At 48.2% G+C, this 19,408-nt stretch overlaps 1 protein-coding gene across 2 annotated transcripts in view; it reads left to right on the plus strand.

Moving 5' to 3' along the window:
• Window positions 1-19,408, plus strand: part of SACS (sacsin molecular chaperone) — a 669,847-nt gene that overhangs the window by 492,709 nt on the left and 157,730 nt on the right. For both annotated transcript variants that reach the window (XM_069640129.1, XM_069640130.1), the window contains one exon: window positions 16,898-17,044. In XM_069640129.1, coding sequence (XP_069496230.1) covers window positions 16,898-17,044 — 147 coding nt within the window. The remainder of the gene's footprint in view (window positions 1-16,897; window positions 17,045-19,408) is intronic.

A 19,408-nucleotide genomic window follows, 5' to 3' on the forward strand; every position in this document is an offset into this window, starting at 1 on the left:
CCAAAAGTAGATTTGTACGCTGTCTGAGGAGACAGGACAACAGTAGAAGGGAACACTGTTTGAGGGAACAGGCCCAGGTAAACCAGTAAAAGAGAAAAAAGAGAAAAAGCTGTCAGAGGTAACAGGGAATACGAACTTGAAACGCCGTGAAGTAAATCGCGTGTGAAACGACAAGAAGTACAGAATTCACCCACTCGCTCTCCACGAAAAGCACGTACAAGGAAATGGTGTTCTACACGTACCTTTTATACAGGCCCACACGTCCAGCGTCACTTACGCGGCGTGTATGCGCTAGGGCCATTTCCACCAATTACACGCGATTACACTCTGACGTGCAGTCTTTCCACGTGTGCTCTGTCATCACGTGCTGTGTGGGAAACACACGTGCGGGTCACATCACAGACACGCTTACGCGCTGAGGGCCTTTGGTCCAATAGAATCGCGTATGCGTGCTGACGCGCTTACGCGCTAAGGGCCTTTCCTCGGTTTTCACGCTGACGTGCAGGATTTTCACGTGCCAAATCACTCCGTACCAAGCTGGCCACGCGTAAGCACACGGAATACCACGCTCCTGCCCGGAAGGCCGAACTACTGCCCCCCAGAGCCCCGAGCACGCTCCCACCTGCCATCTGCTGCTGCCTGACTGCCTGCTGCCCCTGCACTGCTGGGGGGTGGGGGTGGTGGTAGACATGAGTGGGGGCCTGGTGGAGGGTGCCCCTGCACTGCTGGGGGGTGGGGGTGGTGGTAGACATGAGTGGGGGCCTGGTAGAGGCTGCCCCTGCACTGCTGGGGGGTGGGGGTGGTGGGAGACATGAGTGGGGGCCTGGTGGAGGGTGCCCCTGGATGGTGGGGGGTGGGGGTGGTGGGAGACATGAGTGGGGGCCTGGTGGAGGGTGCCCCTGGTGACCTGGGGGGTGGGGGTGGTGGGAGACATGAGTGGGGGCCTGGTGGAGGGTGCCCCTGGTGGCTGGGGGGGTGGGGGTGGTGGGAGACATGAGTTGGGGCCTGGTGGGGGCTGCCCCTGCACTGCTGGGGGGTGGGGGTGGTGGGAGACATGAGTGGGGGCCTGGTGGAGGGTGCCCCTGGTGGCTGGGGGGTGGGGGTGGTGGGAGACATGGGTGGGGGCCTGGTGGAGGCTGCCCCTGCACTGCTGGGGGGTGGGGGTGGTGGGAGACATGAGTGGGGGCCTGGTGGAGGGTGCCCCTGGTGGCTGGGGGGGGTGGTGGGAGACATGGGTGGGGGCCTGGTGGAGGCTGCCCCTGCACTGCTGGGGGGTGGGGGTGCAGGGGGACATGAGCAGGTGTGCAGGGTAGTCCCCTGTTTTGTGGGCTGCCTGCATGGGCCGTCGAGGGTGTACAGGGAACACCTGTGAGGACCCACCCAGCCTAATCGCGTGTGGAACTTCCCGCGCACCCCTGTAATACACGTACCAAGCCAAATCGCGTGTGATAATTCCCGCGCACCCCTGTAATACACGTACCTGGCCAAATCGCACGTGAGAATTCCCGCGCACCCCTGTAATACACGTACCCTGCTGAAATCGCGTGTAAAACTTCCCGCGCACCCCTGAAATACACGCGCCCAGGCTATTCGCGTGTGGAACTTCCCGCGCACCCCTGAAATACACGCGCCCAGGGTATTCGCGTGTGGAACTTCCCGCGCACCCCTGAAATACACGCGCCCAGGCTATTCGCGTGTGGAACTTCCCGCGCACCCCTGAAATACACGCGCCCAGGCTATTCGCGTGTGGAACTTCCCGCGCACCCCTGAAATACACACGCCCAGGCTATTCGCGTGTGGAACTTCCCGCGCACCCCTGAAATACACGCGCCCAGGCTATTCGCGTGTGGAACTTCCCGCGCACCCCTGAAATACACGCGCCCAGGCTATTCGCGTGTGGAACTTCCCGCGCACCCCTGAAATACACGTAGCACGCTGGGAGACATGAGTGGGGGCCTGGTGGAGGGTGCCCCTGGTGACTGGGGGGTGGGGGCCTGGAGGAGGGTGCCCCTGGTGACTGGGGGGGTGGGGGTGGTGGGAGACATGAGTGGGGGCCTGGTGGAGGGTGCCCCTGGTGGCTGGGGGGGTGGGGGTGGTGGGAGACATGAGTGGGGGCCTGGTGGGGGCTGCCCCTGCACTGCTGGGGGGTGGGGGTGGTGGGAGACATGAGTGGGGGCCTGGTGGAGGGTGCCCCTGGATGGTGGGGGGTGGGGGTGGTGGGAGACATGAGTGGGGGCCTGGTGGAGGGTGCCCCTGGTGACTGGGGGGGTGGGGGTGGTGGGAGACATGAGTGGGGGCCTGGTGGAGGGTGCCCCTGGTGGCTGGGGGGGTGGGGGTGGTGGGAGACATGAGTGGGGGCCTGGTGGGGGCTGCCCCTGCACTGCTGGGGGGTGGGGGTGGTGGGAGACATGGGTGGGGGCCTGGTGGAGGGTGCCCCTGGATGGTGGGGGGTGGGGGTGGTGGGAGACATGAGTGGGGGCCTGGTGGAGGGTGCCCCTGCACTGCTGGGGGGTGGGGGTGGTGGGAGACATGAGTGGGGGCCTGGTGGAGAGTGCCCCTGGATGCTGGGGGGTGGGGGTGGTGGGAGACATGAGTGGGGGCTTGGTGGAGGGTGCCCCTGCACTGCTGGGGGGTGGGGGTGGTGGAAGACATGGGTGGGGGCCTGGTGGAGGCTGCCCCTGCACTGCTGGGGGGTGGGGGTGCAGGGGGACATGAGCAGGTGTGCAGGGTAGTCCCCTGTTTTGTGGGCTGCCTGCAGGGGCCGTCGAGGGTGTACAGGGAACACCTGTGAGGACCCACCCAGCCTAATCGCGTGTGTAACTTCCCACGCACCCCTGTAATACACGTACCAAGCCAAATCGCGTGTGATAATTCCCGCGCACCCCTGTAATACACGTACCTGGCCAAATCGCATGTGAGAATTCCCGCGCACCCCTGTAATACACGTACCCAGCCGAATCGCGTGTATAACTTCCCGTGTACCCCTGTAATACACGTACCCAGCCAAATCGCGTGTGATAATTCCCGCGTACCCCTGAAATACACGCACCCAGGCTATTCGCGTGTGGAACTTCCCGCGCACCCCTGTAATACACGCGCCCAGGCTATTCGCGTGTGGAACTTCCCGCGCACCCCTGAAATACACGCGCCCAGGCTATTCGCGTGTGGAACTTCCCGCGCACCCCTGAAATACACGCGCCCAGGCTATTCGCGTGTGGAACTTCCCGCGCACCCCTGAAATACACGCGCCCAGGCTATTCGCGTGTGGAACTTCCCGCGCACCCCTGAAATACACGCGCCCAGGCTATTCGCGTGTGGAACTTCCCGCGCACCCCTGAAATACACGTGCCCAGGCTATTCGCGTGTGGAACTTCCCGCGCACCCCTGAAATACACGCGCCCAGGCTATTCGCGTGTGGAACTTCCCGCGCACCCCTGAAATACACGTAGCACGCTGGGAGACATGAGTGGGGGCCTGGTGGAGGGTGCCCCTGGTGACTGGGGGGTGGGGGTGGTGGGAGACATGGGTGGGGGCCTGGAGGAGGGTGCCCCTGGTGACTGGGGGGGTGGGGGTGGTGGGAGACATGAGTGGGGGCCTGGTGGAGGGTGCCCCTGCACTGCTGGGGGGTGGGGGTGGTGGGAGACATGGGTGGGGGCCTGGTGGAGGCTGCCCCTGCACTGCTGAGGGGTGGGGGTGCAGGGGGACATGAGCAGGTGTGCAGGGTAGTCCCCTGTTTTGTGGGCTGCCTGCAGGGGCCGTCGAGGGTGTACAGGGAACACCTGTGAGGACCCACCCAGCCTAATCGCGTGTGTAACTTCCCACGCACCCCTGTAATACACGTACCAAGCCAAATCGCGTGTGATAATTCCCGCGCACCCCTGTAATACACGTACCTGGCCAAATCGCATGTGAGAATTCCCGCGCACCCCTGTAATACACGTACCCAGCCGAATCGCATGTATAACTTCCCGTGTACCCCTGTAATACACGTACCCAGCCAAATCGCGTGTGATAATTCCCGCGTACCCCTGAAATACACGCACCCAGGCTATTCGCGTGTGGAACTTCCCTCGCACCCCTGAAATACACGCGCCCAGGCTATTCGCGTGTGGAACTTCCCGCGCACCCCTGAAATACACGTACCCTGCTGAAATCGCGTGTAAAAGTTCCCGCGCACCCCTGTAATACACGTACCCTGGCTAATCGCGTGTATAACTTCACGCGTACCCCTGATATGCACGTTACCCGCTTTGCGTTCCTTGTTTGGCAGCCCTGTAAACTGGTCCAGGGTTTGCGCAGCCCTTTGCGATGATTTAGCGATTTTGATGGCTTTTCCTTGCGCGAGGGCGTTCTTGGGGGCGTTACTGGCGCTGCTGCAGGGTCGCTGCGATACTCTGCGCCACGGCTGGTTTGGGAGCCTAAAATCCATGAATACGCTGTGCGCGGAAATCGGTTTTAGCGCACGTGCCTGGCGCAGACAATCGCACGCGGACACTCTGCGCCAGCCGCTTGCGACACTTTTCTGCGAAATTCTATGAATTACCCTGAAAATATCTAGAGGCTCTGTCCTCAAGTCAAAATAGTTCAAAACCTCACAGTTGCATTCCCTAAAACGTACTTTGAATGATGTATTGATATTATGGTGTTTCCCAATTTTCTTAATGTTCTGTGAAACACTTGCACCCTCTGCATATGGCTGGTCTTTGCACAACAAAATGTCTTGATTGAAAATGGCAGTTCATTTTAATTCACTGTTTAAAATTCATGTCCAAAGTTTGATTCAACATGTATTGGTTTCTTTGATTTAACACTTAATTGATTTGTAGATTCAATGTTCATGAACGTTGCCTGCAATTTAATTTGCATTCACTTTTGGACTTGGCATACTGTGTATTGATTTAAATGGTAAAACTTAATTTCTTTAGAATCTTCATAAGTAACAATCTTCTTTCAGTGCGTTATTCAGAATGTGAAAATATATTTGTCAAGCTTTGTTTTCAGTTCGGCATTCAATAATATTTAAAGGTTTTCATGTAAATCACTGTGTTTATTTTCAATTCACTTCCTTGTAATATGCCTTTGCAGTTTACCTTTAAATATGCTCAGCATTCACAGACTTTCGAAAACATGCTTTAAAATGCACTGAACCACTCCGTAACAAAGTATTGTCGCACGTTCAAGAATTAACAAGTCTTCTTGTTTGCTGGTTTGCAAGGATTCAGATTGGAGACATTCGAAAACGTGTCTCACCATTCACACGACCACTCTGATACAAAATAACCTTGCGCGCAATATCAAACACTTGCATACAGGGTTTATGTTTGATTAGAAACTAACTGGTTGCTTTGAAGCGAGTTCTTGCAGCGCAGATCTCCCAGGCTTCTGGTCATTGCCTCAGGGCTTCACCTCCTGCCCCTTTGGTACTCCTTGGTCGGCTTCTGATCCCAGGAGAACGAGCACTTCGAGCAATAGAAAAAGGGGAGCCTTCCAGCATGGCTCCCCTTTCGAAGATCCTTCGGTTCCATAGAGCCCCAGCTCCCGGGCCGCTCTTCCCTGAACCAAAGGTGTGCTTCACACAGACAGCTTCCTGCTGTGTCTCTTGGCCTCTCTGTTGCGCCTGCAATTTCACAGCCACTGCTCCTGTCACTGCTTCCTCTCTCTCTCATTTGATGGGCCTTTGGATACACCTGCAGCCCCTTAACAGGCTGCAGGTGCAAGTTTACAATTAGCCCTGCCTGACCATCATTAAGGGGACATGCCTTACCTCTACTGCTCTCAGCAAGCCTCTTCCTTGTCTCATTACCAGAGTGGTAAATGCAACTAGTTTTCATTACTCCCAATTGCCTCTTTCTCGTCGCAGTACTTTTTGTAGTTTTATATGAGAAAGCGAGGGGAGTTGGTTTATAATATCCCATGAAGATGGGGATAGAGTTTGGCCGGTCATTAGTAGGAAACGGGGATACCATGTATCTCCCAGGGGCATCCCACTCCCAGTTCCCGCAGACCCTCCACCTAGGTGATTCTCCCTTGCTTGTCCACCCCGTGGGTCAGGATTCAAGAGTGATGGCCTTTCCCTGGCCACAGGGGATCCATGGAGAATAGGAGTGAGAACACCCTCAGGTTTCTCACACCTCACACTGTGTCCTTGAACCACTGTTCAGCTGGGAGGTTTAGCAGAGCTGTCAATTAACTGTCATTAACTAGGCCTACCCGAGTGCAGTGATGGAAATTCTCCACTTTGCTCATTATTTATTGCTCGTCCAGACCTTCCCATGGTGTCTTAAAATAATTCACTCTTAGATTTCTTGTCTCACAAAAGTCTGATTGTTCTCTTGCCCCAGTGATAGTAAAGAGATAGGAGTAGAAGTGTATATGCACCATATGGCAGGAGCATGCCTTTTTGGCTAGACTCTCTCATCAATCTCAAGGATTTGCTTTCTTAGCCCACGAAGGAAAGCTTACAATTTTAAAATTGAAGAATTCAGAAATCCTCTCAGCAATGCCAACGGTATGAGATGAGCTTGAAATGGTGCGTGTGGGTTAGTGTGCCTTCTCTCTTCTCTTTCAGACACAGTCCAGTTAGACAGTGGGCCTCATTACAAGTATGGCGGTAAGGCAACAACAGTGCTGGTAGCGCTACCGGCACCGTTGCTACTGTACCGCCATACTACGAGTTCTGCTCAAGGGTGCCTTTGCAGCCACCAGGTCTGATCTGGTGGCTGTACCGGCACCCGCGACTAGAACAGGACTGTAGCATCGGTACCGTTATTAACGGTAACAATCCTACCACCTTCCCCTTTCCCAATTAGCCCTATGGGGCCGAATGGGGATGGGCAGTTCCTTATTACAGGCACCCGCGAGTGGGCAATTACCGGGTCCACCAAACTCAGCATGACCCGGTAATTGCCCATTCGCGGGTTCCGTAAAAAAATGGATACCGGCGGCAGCACGGCTAACGCCAGCCTCGTAATGAGGCCCATTGTGTTATTGAATCCTTGAGGAACCTGATTTACCAGTGTCAGAACTTAATTCACACAACCCATACATTCCCAGGATTGAGTCTAATGGGAGTGCTTGCCAAATTGTAAACTTGCAGGAGAAGTATGATCCGCCCAAATCCCAAACCCCCTATTCCGTCTCCAAGAAAAGAGACCCCTTTCTATTTCTAATGTGGCAGCGGTACGGCACAGAGAGGAGCGAAGTAACGGAAAGAGAAGAAGGATCCAGGAGGCTGAAAGGAAAAAGAGGATCTGAAAGCCAAAATAGCGATGAGGAAAGGGAGGAGTGGTACGGAAGGGCCAGTGAGGGCGATATCATGATTTGTAAACAGTCTGAGCCAGTGTAGCTGTGTGCTAATTGTCATCAATGGCATGGACAAAGATGCAGCATACCTATAAAGAGATGAAATAGGAAAACCCATCTTGGACTACTCATTGTGGAACAAAGAGGATTTGCATACCCAATTTAACTGACATCAAATCAAGAAACCTTTATTTTAGTTATTGTAAACACTTTCAGTTGGATCCAAATGAACCTCTGGGCAAAATGGTTGGAACTTGTTGTTAGACTCCAATAAATCCAGGAACCAATAACGAGGTGCATGAATTGCAGAAAGAAAGCTCTTTAATGCATGCAATTATCATACAGGAGTTAGTCAGTTTCAAGTGACCGAAGGGCTTAGAACTCTCAACCCACCCACATCGGGCTACAGTATGCATATACAAAAACCACAAAATTACAATATATTGCAGAAATTAAGTAAATACAAATCCTTATTCTCCTACTGGCTTTTGGCATTTACAGACCTAAAGAACAGGATGCATTACCCTAATCTATTGATTAGTACATTACACGTGATATTCCAAATCCACCCCCGACAGATGACCTAATATTGCAATTAGTAAAAAAGGGAAATCAGCACCTCGTGGCAACAATAGAAGATACATTAACATGCCTTTCCATGACACCAGACATCTTGGCACTGAAAACCATTCCAAGACCTTGCAGCTTCCTCACCGTAAAGCACATCTTTGCAGCTACCATATTGACACATGTTGCTCTCCCCAATACTCATCCTTCTAGCTAGGTCCAGGACAGAAACTGTTAGTTTTCAGAATGTTCATCTCACTTGAAAAAATGTAACAGAGGTCTCACTCTTGAGAAGTCATTTCTTGTATTATTTGTGCTACCAAGCCACTCCACCAGGAACTCAGAAGTCCTAGCACTTCTGTAGAGGGCAGTAGATCCAAAGCCTGATTCAGTATTTTGGCAGTCCCTCACCCAAGGTCTAGTTCATGCAGGAACACTTGGTTTTGCAACTGTTGTATTTTCATCTGACTAGTGCTGAAGACATACATCGTTATTATTCAATGTGCTCAAATTCCTTGGGAAAGGTTTCATGAGAAAGGATAACAGTAACCTCATCCAAGAAGCTATAACTAATATGATAAATATTTGCACTGCCTTGCTTTCCAGCCACATAGTCAGCAACATGAAAGGTTCTCTTGGATGCAGCAAAAACAAGGCTTAATCCAAAATGCCAAAGACTCTAAAACAACACGGCAACAATATCAACATCAAATTGGCAGAAACACTCACTTTTTAGTATTCTCACAGCCTGTATTTACATTTACGTTTAGGGCTTTGCATTTGCATATTAACATTGTGACTGATTGTGATTAGCCAAGGTAGTAAGAATGGTTTTCACAGTGTCTGCATGCCCAGAATGATGGTGCACTCTGCATTGATGTCAAAGGATTAGAACAGCCTAATGGTGATATAATTCTTTGCCTTTGGTGCCTCTAGGTGTAAGGCTACATTTTCTTCCATTGAATCCTCAACTTAAGCTTATAAAATGAAATGGTGATTTTAAAGGGGGCAAGCATGCCTAAGAACTTATTTCATGGCAGATAATGATAGTAGAAAAGAGGATGAGGATGGTAGGGCAATGTAGAAGAAGGAAGGCAACGTAGAGGTAAGAGTTACAACATTCTCAGGTAGACCAAGATCTAAACAACTTCAGGTCTCTTTGTAGTTTTTATACTGTCAAAGTTCTTGTATGGACAAGATTGTAGTCGAAGGTCTTATTTTCCTTGACCTTGTCGGATTCTTGCTAGTGCATAATAGTTGATGCAGTATTTATGGCCTAGTTTCCATAAGGCTTTTTGGGTGAAGAAAATCGTTTTTTGGGTGTTTCTTTGTTCGACAGGAAACAGTCTTCAGTTCCCACAGTATCTGGGCAATACCTGCCAAAGATAACCCTTTCAGGTAAATTGAGATTTAAGCTTTGATTTTCAAACCTAATGAATTTTGCTGTTTCGAGAATTTGCTGGATTAGCCACGTCTCTGCCTGCCAGGCCAAGTTCAAACTAGATTACTGCAACCTGAACCCGGGTTCACAAGAGCATCATAAAGGTGGATGATCAACAGTCTGCGCATCTGGAGGAAGAACTGCAATATTGCAGTATAACAAACTATATGGTCATTTGAATCTGGTTTAGATTCACATGCAATACATAGGGCCTCATTACGACTTTCGACGACGGGTTAATGGGCTCCGCTAATGGAGGCGGACCAGTTAAACCTGTCCCGCGAAATTACGAGGTCCCCTCGCGGGACCCGGTAAGGATGCCTGGTAAAACCATGCGTCCTTACCAGGTCCCGCGAGGGGAAGAGGGAGCTAACAACGGGCCGCTCGTAATCGGCCCGTTGTTAGCTCCCTCTCCTATGGGTGCTTAGATGGGAATGGGGAAGGTCCGGGCCCGGGTTCCCAGAGGGAGGAATTACCGGGCCTTCCGAACTCGGAATGGCCCGGTAATTCCCCATTCTGGGAACCCGGTAAAGGAGCCCGGTTTGGCAGCAGCCATGGAGCTAATAGCTCCATGGCTGCTGCCAAACTCGTAATGAGGCCCATAGTCTTAAATGTAGTGGTTGGTCCATAGAATTGTTTACTGCAAACCAAATATGTTTTGATATGGGTGTTCCTGCCAAATTACTCTGTCCAGTGTGTACAGACATTCACAATTCTCCTTCATGTTGTTGCCCCGCAGATTGTTTGTTTATCGCCAACAGTTCAGTCATTAAATGGAAATGTGAAGAAGAACAGCTGCTGTGGTCAAGCAATCCTTCGATGCCTATAGCAGGACACAGTCATGAGATTCAGTGTAGTGATGGGCCGTATGACAATGACAAAATGTAATATTAATGATTCATGGTCTCAAGCCCCCGGTCCTGACAGCAGATATGGAGAAGACTCCATTCAAATTTTGCCATAACTGTAATAGAAAATTCCTGTGAATCGACACTGATTATCTGTGCAATCTTTGCTTAACAAACTACCAGGTGGAGAACACTTATAAGACGTGCACGCAGTTTAATCCTAAATCCTGTGAGCAGGAATGCTTTGCAGCTTGTCGCAAACAGCTTGACCTGAGGAGGCCTCAATGACAATCTAGAGAACAAGTTGGCCAGAGTACCTTGTCCAAAGTCATTGGCGAATTTGATTAAAATGGTGATTCAGATAGACTTCCAGCTACAAGAAAGGAGGCAGGTGAAGAAGAAAAGACGAGCAACAGGACCAATAAGCCTTTCATCTCAAACACCAAATGTTGTAGAAACAGAAGCCCCACAAACTATGTAGATAGGAGCTGCCAGGAGACCCTTATCCGAAGAAGAAAGGAATAGAAGGAGAAATAAAGGACTGTGTATGTAAGGGTGCAGAAGTAAGACTCTGATACGGAGGGGTCATTGTGGTTGTCATAAACTTTTATTCAAAGTGAAACATGTCAAGAAAACCCTATCTTTCCCCAGCTCTAAGAGGGGTTTCCTTCCTTCTACCAATACTACGAAGGATGTCAAAAAGCAAGAGTCCACAGTCCTATGCCAGTATCCTAGCTCTGTCCTTCACACTGTTATTACGCTAAAGATAAAGGAGATCTTCTTAGTACTGAGGAATTCCTTGCCCTGTACACAAAGGCAGTTCTAGGTGTACATGTTTATAGTGTTTGCGGTAATGTCTCCCTTCCCCAGCCTTCCTCAGGCTATTGGTACAGTTCATCAACTGCTGGGGAATGTCTCCCATCCCCAGCCTTCGTTAGATAGCACAGTTCAGCAATCAGTGGGGAAATGTCTCCTTTCCTCAACCAGCCCTTCCCGGGCTTCTTCTCTGTCCTTGAGGTCCCAGATTCTGGTTGGTAGACATGGTTTCTTTCTACCAGGCCCTGCAACAAATAAGATTGACTTGGATGCTCCTCCAGGCTGTGGTGGGTCCCTAACTCTGGTTGGCAGTCCTGGTTTACTTCTACCAGGTACTGTGACAAAGAAGAGTGGCTTGGATGCTCCTCCAAGCTCTGATGGGTACGTGACCCTGGTTGGCAGTCCAATCTGACAGTTGAAAGGATATGACTGTTCATTCTGAATTATCCACACATAGATATCTGTTTAACATGTGAAGCCAGTGTCCACTTTAAAACAAAGTAGGCGTCAGTTTGTATGTTTGAAAGTGTTTTATTTATTTCAAAACTTCTTTTTTATTTCCCATATTCACAGCATTTTCATATATGGGTGTTTCATGTATAATGCTGTTGTTTGTCTTTCTCAGTCATAATGTGCCTTTTCCCATTATTCATGAAGTCAGCATTTGAGAAACGCATGTCTTTTGGAATCCTTTAGGCACATTCAGCAATATTAATGTTCTAAGGCAAACGTTCCTTCACCTGGGTGCCTTTCCATTTTGGCCAGGTTCAGTGAGACCTACTTTTCTCATTCACTAGGCCTCAGTTATATATTATGGATTTAGAATAGCCTGCATGTTCCAATGGGTCTCTTCCATCAGCTAGCTTAAATCTCGCATTGGAGGCCTAGCTTGGCCTTTTAGTTCATGTCATTCTGGTGCTCAATTTATACCCCACATGCCAGACCAGAGGAAACCCTGTTGTTGGTTTTGAAAGTTTACCAGACATTTGCAGCATCGAAACACCTGCCTTAGTGGATTCTGGGGCTGCCAGATTATTCATGGATCACAAACGGGCCATACAGGTTGGAATACTGGTCCACAGGAAAGAAACAGGTCAACCTGTGGAAGGGGTCTTTGGAAGGCCTTTAATTAGTGGACACATTACAAAAGACACTGCCCCTCTGGAGATGTATATCAATCAACATACAGAAAATATATATCTTTTGACTTAATCATACCCACTTTCCAGTCATCTTGGGAATGCCTTGGCTGGGTAGACATTCCCAATTTGATTGAATTTAATTGATCGGATGGTAAATCTGTCCAAATTCACCAAGTACCATTTGATCAATTAAATTCGATCAACTTGGGTAATCAATACCAAACATGGGTAGCGGGTGTGTCCCCCAATTCCTGAGGATGGAGGCGGGGGACGGAAAGAAAACCACACAAAAAAGAGAAAAGGGGACCCTGCGGCATCGGATCCGCCCCACGTTAGAGGAACGGAACTGACGCTGCAGTGTCAGGAAAGGCAGCAGACGTTCAAAAGGTAAGTGGAGGGTGTGGGGGAATGTATTGGGGGTATAGGGGGTCAAAGATTTGGCAGGTTTGGCCGTGGTAAAATTGTATTTGCAGCAAAAATTGAGCACAGTCAATTCCGCCGCAAACAATACTGCCACAGCAAAATCACATAGATCCAATTGGAAGGCACATAGCCTCTTCTTGGGCTCGGAGTACTGTGTTGCAAATGGCTGCTTGCAAGCAGGATTACAAGCAAAATCAGTGGTTCCTGCAGTGCATCCAGAAGTTGTAGTTTGTCATGTGTGCTGTACCCAAAAAGTATCAATCCTTTCTAGATGTCTTTGATAACGAATCTGAAAAGGAGCTCCCCTCTCACCGACCTGGCGATTGTGCCATCAACCCTCTTCTATGTACAGAGTTTCCTTTTAATTGCATGCTCATATTATCCCATGTGGAGAAGGTAGCATTACATACATATCTCAAAGAAAACGTAGCCAACAGTCTCTTTGTGGAATCCAAATCATTAGGAGATGCTTAATTGTTCTTTATCCCTAAAGAGGATATGTCTAAACTGAGACCCTGTATTGACTATCGGGGCCTACATCGCATCACTCAGAAAGACAAATGTCTGCTACCCCTCATCCCAGACATGCTTGAAGCTGTTCAGTCAAGATCTTTACAAAACTGGATCTCCGATCATATCTTTTCTAATGTATTGATGCATACAGTAAGAGTATATCTTGACAATATCTTGGTATACTCTGAAACCGTCAGAGAACATCAAGAATATGTATCTGAACTACTACGCCAGCTTCAACTTCATCATCTCAAGGCCAAACCTTCACCTCAAGACCAACATCACATCCGTGGCCTACTTCGTTGTATCATCTGTGATCAAGGTATCGCCATGGATACCAGGAAGGTCCAGGCTGTTCTGGAATGGAAGGCACATCAGTCAATAGATGAGGTTTGAAGGGTTTGGGGGTAGCAAACGTCTATAGGAAGTTCATCCATGACTTGTTTCAGGTTGTCCTTCCTCTCACAGCATTATTAAAGAAGAATGCCAAATTCACATTGTCGAAGGAAGCGGATCACGCCTTTTCTCAACTTAAGAGAAGATTCACCAGCACGCCAGTACTGTGTTAACCAGATCCCAAAAAGTATACATTTTTTAAGCAGAGGCTTTGGGTTATGCTGTCGGAGCTGTTTTAAAACAAGAACAGGAAGACAAGAAAGAACATCATATTGCCTTCTTTTCCAAGACTTCAGGCCCAGCCGAAAGGAGCTATTCCACGCTGGAGAAAGAACTGCTGGCCATTAAACTGGCCTGTCAAGAATGGCGACATCTTCTAATGGGACACCTTCAATCCACTCTTATCCGCATCGATCCCCATAATCTACAGCTGCTACAAGACTTTGAATGCTGTAATAGTAGGCAAGCGAGGTGAAAGGCACACCTTTTTACCCATTCCGATTTTGTTATGACTCACATTCCAGGTTCTCAGAAAATAGAAAGAGTGACGAGTCGATAACAGAAGAGAAGATTTTCCCCCAACCTTTGACCATTTTACTGGTGGACAACCTCCTGCAACGAATCAGAAATTCCTTGGCAAATACTCCCTTTCCATCCATATCCAACTGTTCCAGCTCCTACTTCTCCCCTTTGGCCTGACAATTCCTTCTCCTCTTCTGCTCTCTCAAACTCTTTCCAATTCCTTTGTCCCATGCAGTCTCACAAACTCTTGTTTCCAATTCCTTGTCTCTTTCTGCTCTCAGAAACTCTCTCCTCCAAGCTACTACACGTACTTGCCAATATCTTCTCACTTTCTCTCTCCAGCTCCTGTCTTTTCTCCCAGCTTCAAGAAACTACTTTGAAAACATCATCCGTCCTTGCTTTCCGGACTCCACAGACTGCCTCAGAGCCTGAGTGTGTGCATATGTATAGGCTGGTGACCACTCCCCCATTATAGGAAAGGGACTGCACATGAGTGTTTAATGTTGGCTTATGTGCGGGGCTCTATGGGATCACTAGGGGCCGATTGCTTTGAGGGATATGGACTAAGCATTTAAGAGGCCTGGTGGCTATTTTGAATTTCATCCTCACTATAGTATTTGGGTTCAGGGTTGTATAAGGGAGAGGGAGCTCCCTGGCTTCTCCAGCCTTTGTGCTGCTCAATGCAAGCAACTTGGGGGCCCTGCCTATACTTTCCCACCCTGTTGAGTGCTTGTGAGACAAGGGGGCATAGGTTTTAAAGACTGGGCATCATTTGCAAGTCCTGTGGGGTTCCTAAACCACAAGAGGCACCCAAGCCAAGTGATGTTCCCAGACCTACCGTCAAACTTGCAGGATTTTCGTTTTAGAACCAGGTTGTGTGTCTGTGTATCTGGATAATTTTGTGTCTCGTTTTAGAGAGCTTTATGCTGTCTCCCTTGCGGGCCCAGCGGAAGTCTGTCGGGCTTTTCCATGTGGCTGTGGTTTGCCCTGTTGCGGGGATCAAGGGGAGGGTGCTTAGGGAATTCTCTCCCTACGATACCCATGGTGCACCTCTCTTGATACCACCAGCGTAAGGCAGTGGGCTTCGTCACTGTCCTATATTACAGTTGCCCCAGAAAGCCTGATGCCTTACAGTTCCGCTTATTAAAGCAAAGCTGAATACAGAGTTTCTTGAGTGAGTGGCACCTCACATTTGTTGCTCAATAAGGGGGTCTCGACAAGAGAATTTTCTCATCATTGCCACATTACGAGCTCGTAATTTGCCAGTCCGGAATTAAAGTGCCGTTATAACGTTTACCGGCACTGTTCTGGACCAGCAAACTACAAGTGTGCCGGTGGGGTGCCATGACTTACCTGCAGCTAAACGCTGGAGATAAGTCAGGCACCCCACCGGCAAAAAATATCTGGCAGATCGGGGGCTGGTAACGGTAACACGGTTTGCCGTCATCCCCGTGGCATTACCGCCAGGATACCAGCAAACATGTAATGAGGGGCACAGGCATGGGCCTCATTATGAGTCTGGCAGTAGCCGCGCCGGTAAAACCGGCAGCAGCCTGCCACACCCGTAAGGATTTACTGGCTCCAGACTCGCCAGAATTACCGGGACATTATAGCCCTGGTGATCCGGTAAATCCAGAGCCGGCATTCTGGTAATTCACCGGCACCATGTTGTAATGGTGCTGGTGTTTCCGCGTCCATCTGTGGCCGTGTGGCTTTACGCCCGCCAGGTCAGACCTGGCGGTGTGTACCACCACACAGCCACAGAACTCGTAGTTAGCCGGTCCGGAAAACGGTGCCGGTACGGTTTTACTGGCACCGTTATATCCAGACCAGCTAACTTGTAATGAGGCATTGTCTTCACTCAGACATTTAACATGGCAGTATAAAAGTTACTACGATCAGAAACGTGTACCTACTATTCCTAATTTTCCATTGTACTCCTTTGAAAACCTCGGATTTGGCAAACGCATCTGTTTTGCTGCTGTGGGTGTCCCACTGTAGGGTGTTTCTTGGACCCTTCTGTCATGCTAATTACTATCCATTAAATGCCGTTGCTTGGCATTTTCGAGTAAGATCTAATAAACATTGTCTAAAAATATATCCCTCTTGCACTTTCAGTCTACACTGATCTACGGGTGCCTATATTCCCTCTATCATCATACATACAGCCTCATTTTAGATAGGGTTGAGCGGAGAATGGATACGTTAAAGTGAGGCTTAATGCATTTACGTCTCCATTTCTTACTCTGCCCCAGTGAAGAGGCAGAGGAGAGGCATGGAGAGGAATCTGTGCTGACCCCCTCCGTGTTGTCAGTGCATTTCATTTTACGTCTGCATGAGGTTTTCATGCATGTGTAAAACTAATGGGTACTGGGTACCTTTGGAATCCTTCTTGGGTTTACACCTGCAGCAGACAAGGCGGATATCAATGGAATCCTCTAGTAAATGTCTCCTGCAAAGCGTAAGTTGCAAGACGGTGATTAAAATGAAAGAGACATTAGTTTGCTTCGATTTACTCTTTCCTTTACCATCCGCTTTGTGAATGATGACAATTGCATGCAGTGGACCCAACAGCACCAAAGTGCAAATGTTGGTGGTAGCCTGCATGTAATTTATATTCAACAGAAATTAACCCCCATAGTCACTCAAAGAAGTATTCAAATAATACACTCAGAAAAATAAATCAAAACATTATCATTGATTGCGTCCTGAATTTGAACTGGCTTGTTACAGAATTGTCTTTGCAGGACATTATTTGAAAACGAGTAGTTTGCAAGCCAGGTATAATTGCACATTATTTACCTTTTGTCATTACATCCTCTGGAAAACCTTGATCATTAAAAACCTTTATGAATATGTGTAAGATATGGCATATCTGTGCTTTGATACATTTGTACATGCGTTAACCTGTATTCTTTATTCTATAGGGGCTGCACTGTACGTGTACAACAATGCCATCTTTACCCCTGAGGACTGGCATGGAATTCAGGAAATTGCACGAAGCAGGAAAAAAGATGACCCCCTGAAAGTCGGGCGATTTGGCATTGGGTTTAATTCTGTATATCATATAACAGGTATTTTGCATAATCAGTAACATAATATTTACGTTGGTACTATTGACTGCAATATTTAATTATTTATATTGAGCAACACTGTGAATATTGCATTTGCCATTAAATAATTTCTCATCATAGAGCATTAAATTACTTATTGGGTTTGAACTTAAGAAGTGCAAATTGCATGCATGTGATCGGCAACGTTGGCACTTGCAATTAGGTCTCCTGCATGCAATTTTCATCCTTTACAAAGTGGATAGAAATTTTGAAGAGTAAAGCGAGGCCTTTACTCTTCATTTTTACTCTCTGCTTTGTAAAAAAGAGAACGCTGCCTGCAAATAATGATTTGTAGGAAGTATTTGATAATGGATTTCTATGGAATCTGCCTGCTGTTCGCCTAGTGCAAATGTGAGGTGTATTCCATAGGAATCCCTACACCTGCATACAAATCTCATGCAAGCGTAAAACCAGGTGCTCTTCCAAGACTGATTAGGGTAACAAAGTGCATCTGCAAAGTCCACCTTGTGCCCCATCTATGCCTTGGAAGGGCACAAAAGGGCATAAATGGCTCACACCTAGTTTCTTACGCCTTACTTTTGCACTCCACACCATTGAAAATACCCCCGCAATAAGTTGTTTTACTGTATATCACTTGCTACTGTACTTTTGTGCCACTTCATAGCGTTGTAATATGTATTACTGTCAGCACATTTATTGGTGCTCAATTTATAAACCTTTTGAAAGATAAAAGGCTGATTTCACACTGCTTGCACTGTAAATTCGGAACTGCTGGCTGTACACAGATTTCAGCACTGAGCACTTATCTCACTGAGCTATCTGACCAGCAAAATCAAAAGCTTAAACCTGGAGGGATCCATATACACAAATGGACAAAAGCAGCCATAAGAAACACGTTTAAATTATAATGGAATTCTGTTTCTACATGACTCCTAGCTGAAAGGAACACTGTTTTATGAGGCGGGCAATTGAACAATAAACACTTATTTTCTTAGCTTAAGAAAAATAGCTATATATAAGGAACATATAAGGCAATTATCAGAGAAACTTGAAGAATCTACACTAGACTTCCCTGAATGTGTGCATTTTTCCAGTCTCCTATTTCACATACGGTACTATATTTTTTTTATTAACCACAGATGTAAGAAGATTCGTTAGTAAAAATAAAATGTGAGTGACAAATTAGTCATTGTTACAAAGCATTCCATAAGGCATTAACTGCCAACAACCAACACTACAAAGGCGTGTTGTTGGAATGCCACCAGGAATTATCCTCATGAAGGCGCCTTTGCAAAGAACTGCTGGTATAGATAAGCATCTTTCAAGTCTTCAGCAAAGGACTCGTTCCATAAGAATAACCTTACATTCTAGTTCATGGCAGGGTTTCAACCCAAGGGCATAGTGCCCACATGGGTCTGTTTGATTGAAAAACATGTATCAGCCCCACACAGTAATCTCTATAAAACAGTTTCAAAGTCTTCCAGGTTTCTGCCTTGTACACATATATATGCCAGTCTTATCAGGGAGCTCTATGGCAGGCTGCAGGGCCAGATTCACTTTTTGGTAGGACATTCAAATGCAGGCTACTTTCCACCTGTGATATTGACAATGTAGGGGCCTCGCAAACCTTCCCAGAAGAGCGTTTTGATCGGGTGGCGTTTTATTGGTTCACTCTCGGTGAAAGGGAATGGCTTAGTAATCCTTTTATGTTGCAGGAAGTGCAAGGCGCGATCAGGGATCTTTCTTCTGGGAGGTCTCCTTTCCTGAATGGACTTCCCGCCGATTATTATAAAGCATATTCAGCGATTTTGGCTGAACACCTCCTTAAATTGTACCATTAGGCCCTTGAAGAAGGGACTCTGCCAGAGTCCATGAGAGAGGCGGTAGTAACGCGATTGTTGAAAGGTGGGAAGGACCCCTTAGAGTGTTCGGCCTACTGGCTGATTTTGCTCTTCAACATGGACAATAAGATGTTGACCAAGGTATTAGCAACCCGACTAGCGCCACTGATGACGAAGTGTGTGAAGGCTGATCAAGCAGGTTTTGTGCACGGGAGGTCGACGTCCTACGGACTGCAGCGCATATTTGGATTGATGTTAGCTGTGGATGAACAGACCTCTCTGGTGGCTGCTTCAATTGATGTAGAGAAGGCCTTTGACTCTGTGGAGTGGACGCTTATCTTTACGGTGCTGCGATGGATGGGGGCACGGGAAAGGATTGTCTCGCTCGTGTCCCTCATTCATACCTCGCCTGTCGCCCGCCTTCAGGTTAATGGACAAGTGTTGGATCGGATCTTGTTGGGAAGGGGCACGAGACAGTGGTGTCCGTTATCTCAACTACTCTTTGCCTTGGCAATCAAACCAT

The sequence above is a fragment of the Ambystoma mexicanum genome, chromosome 7q (genome assembly GCF_040938575.1).
Source record: "Ambystoma mexicanum isolate Mex_15411 chromosome 7q, UKY_AmexF1_1, whole genome shotgun sequence".
NCBI lineage: Eukaryota > Metazoa > Chordata > Amphibia > Caudata > Ambystomatidae > Ambystoma > Ambystoma mexicanum.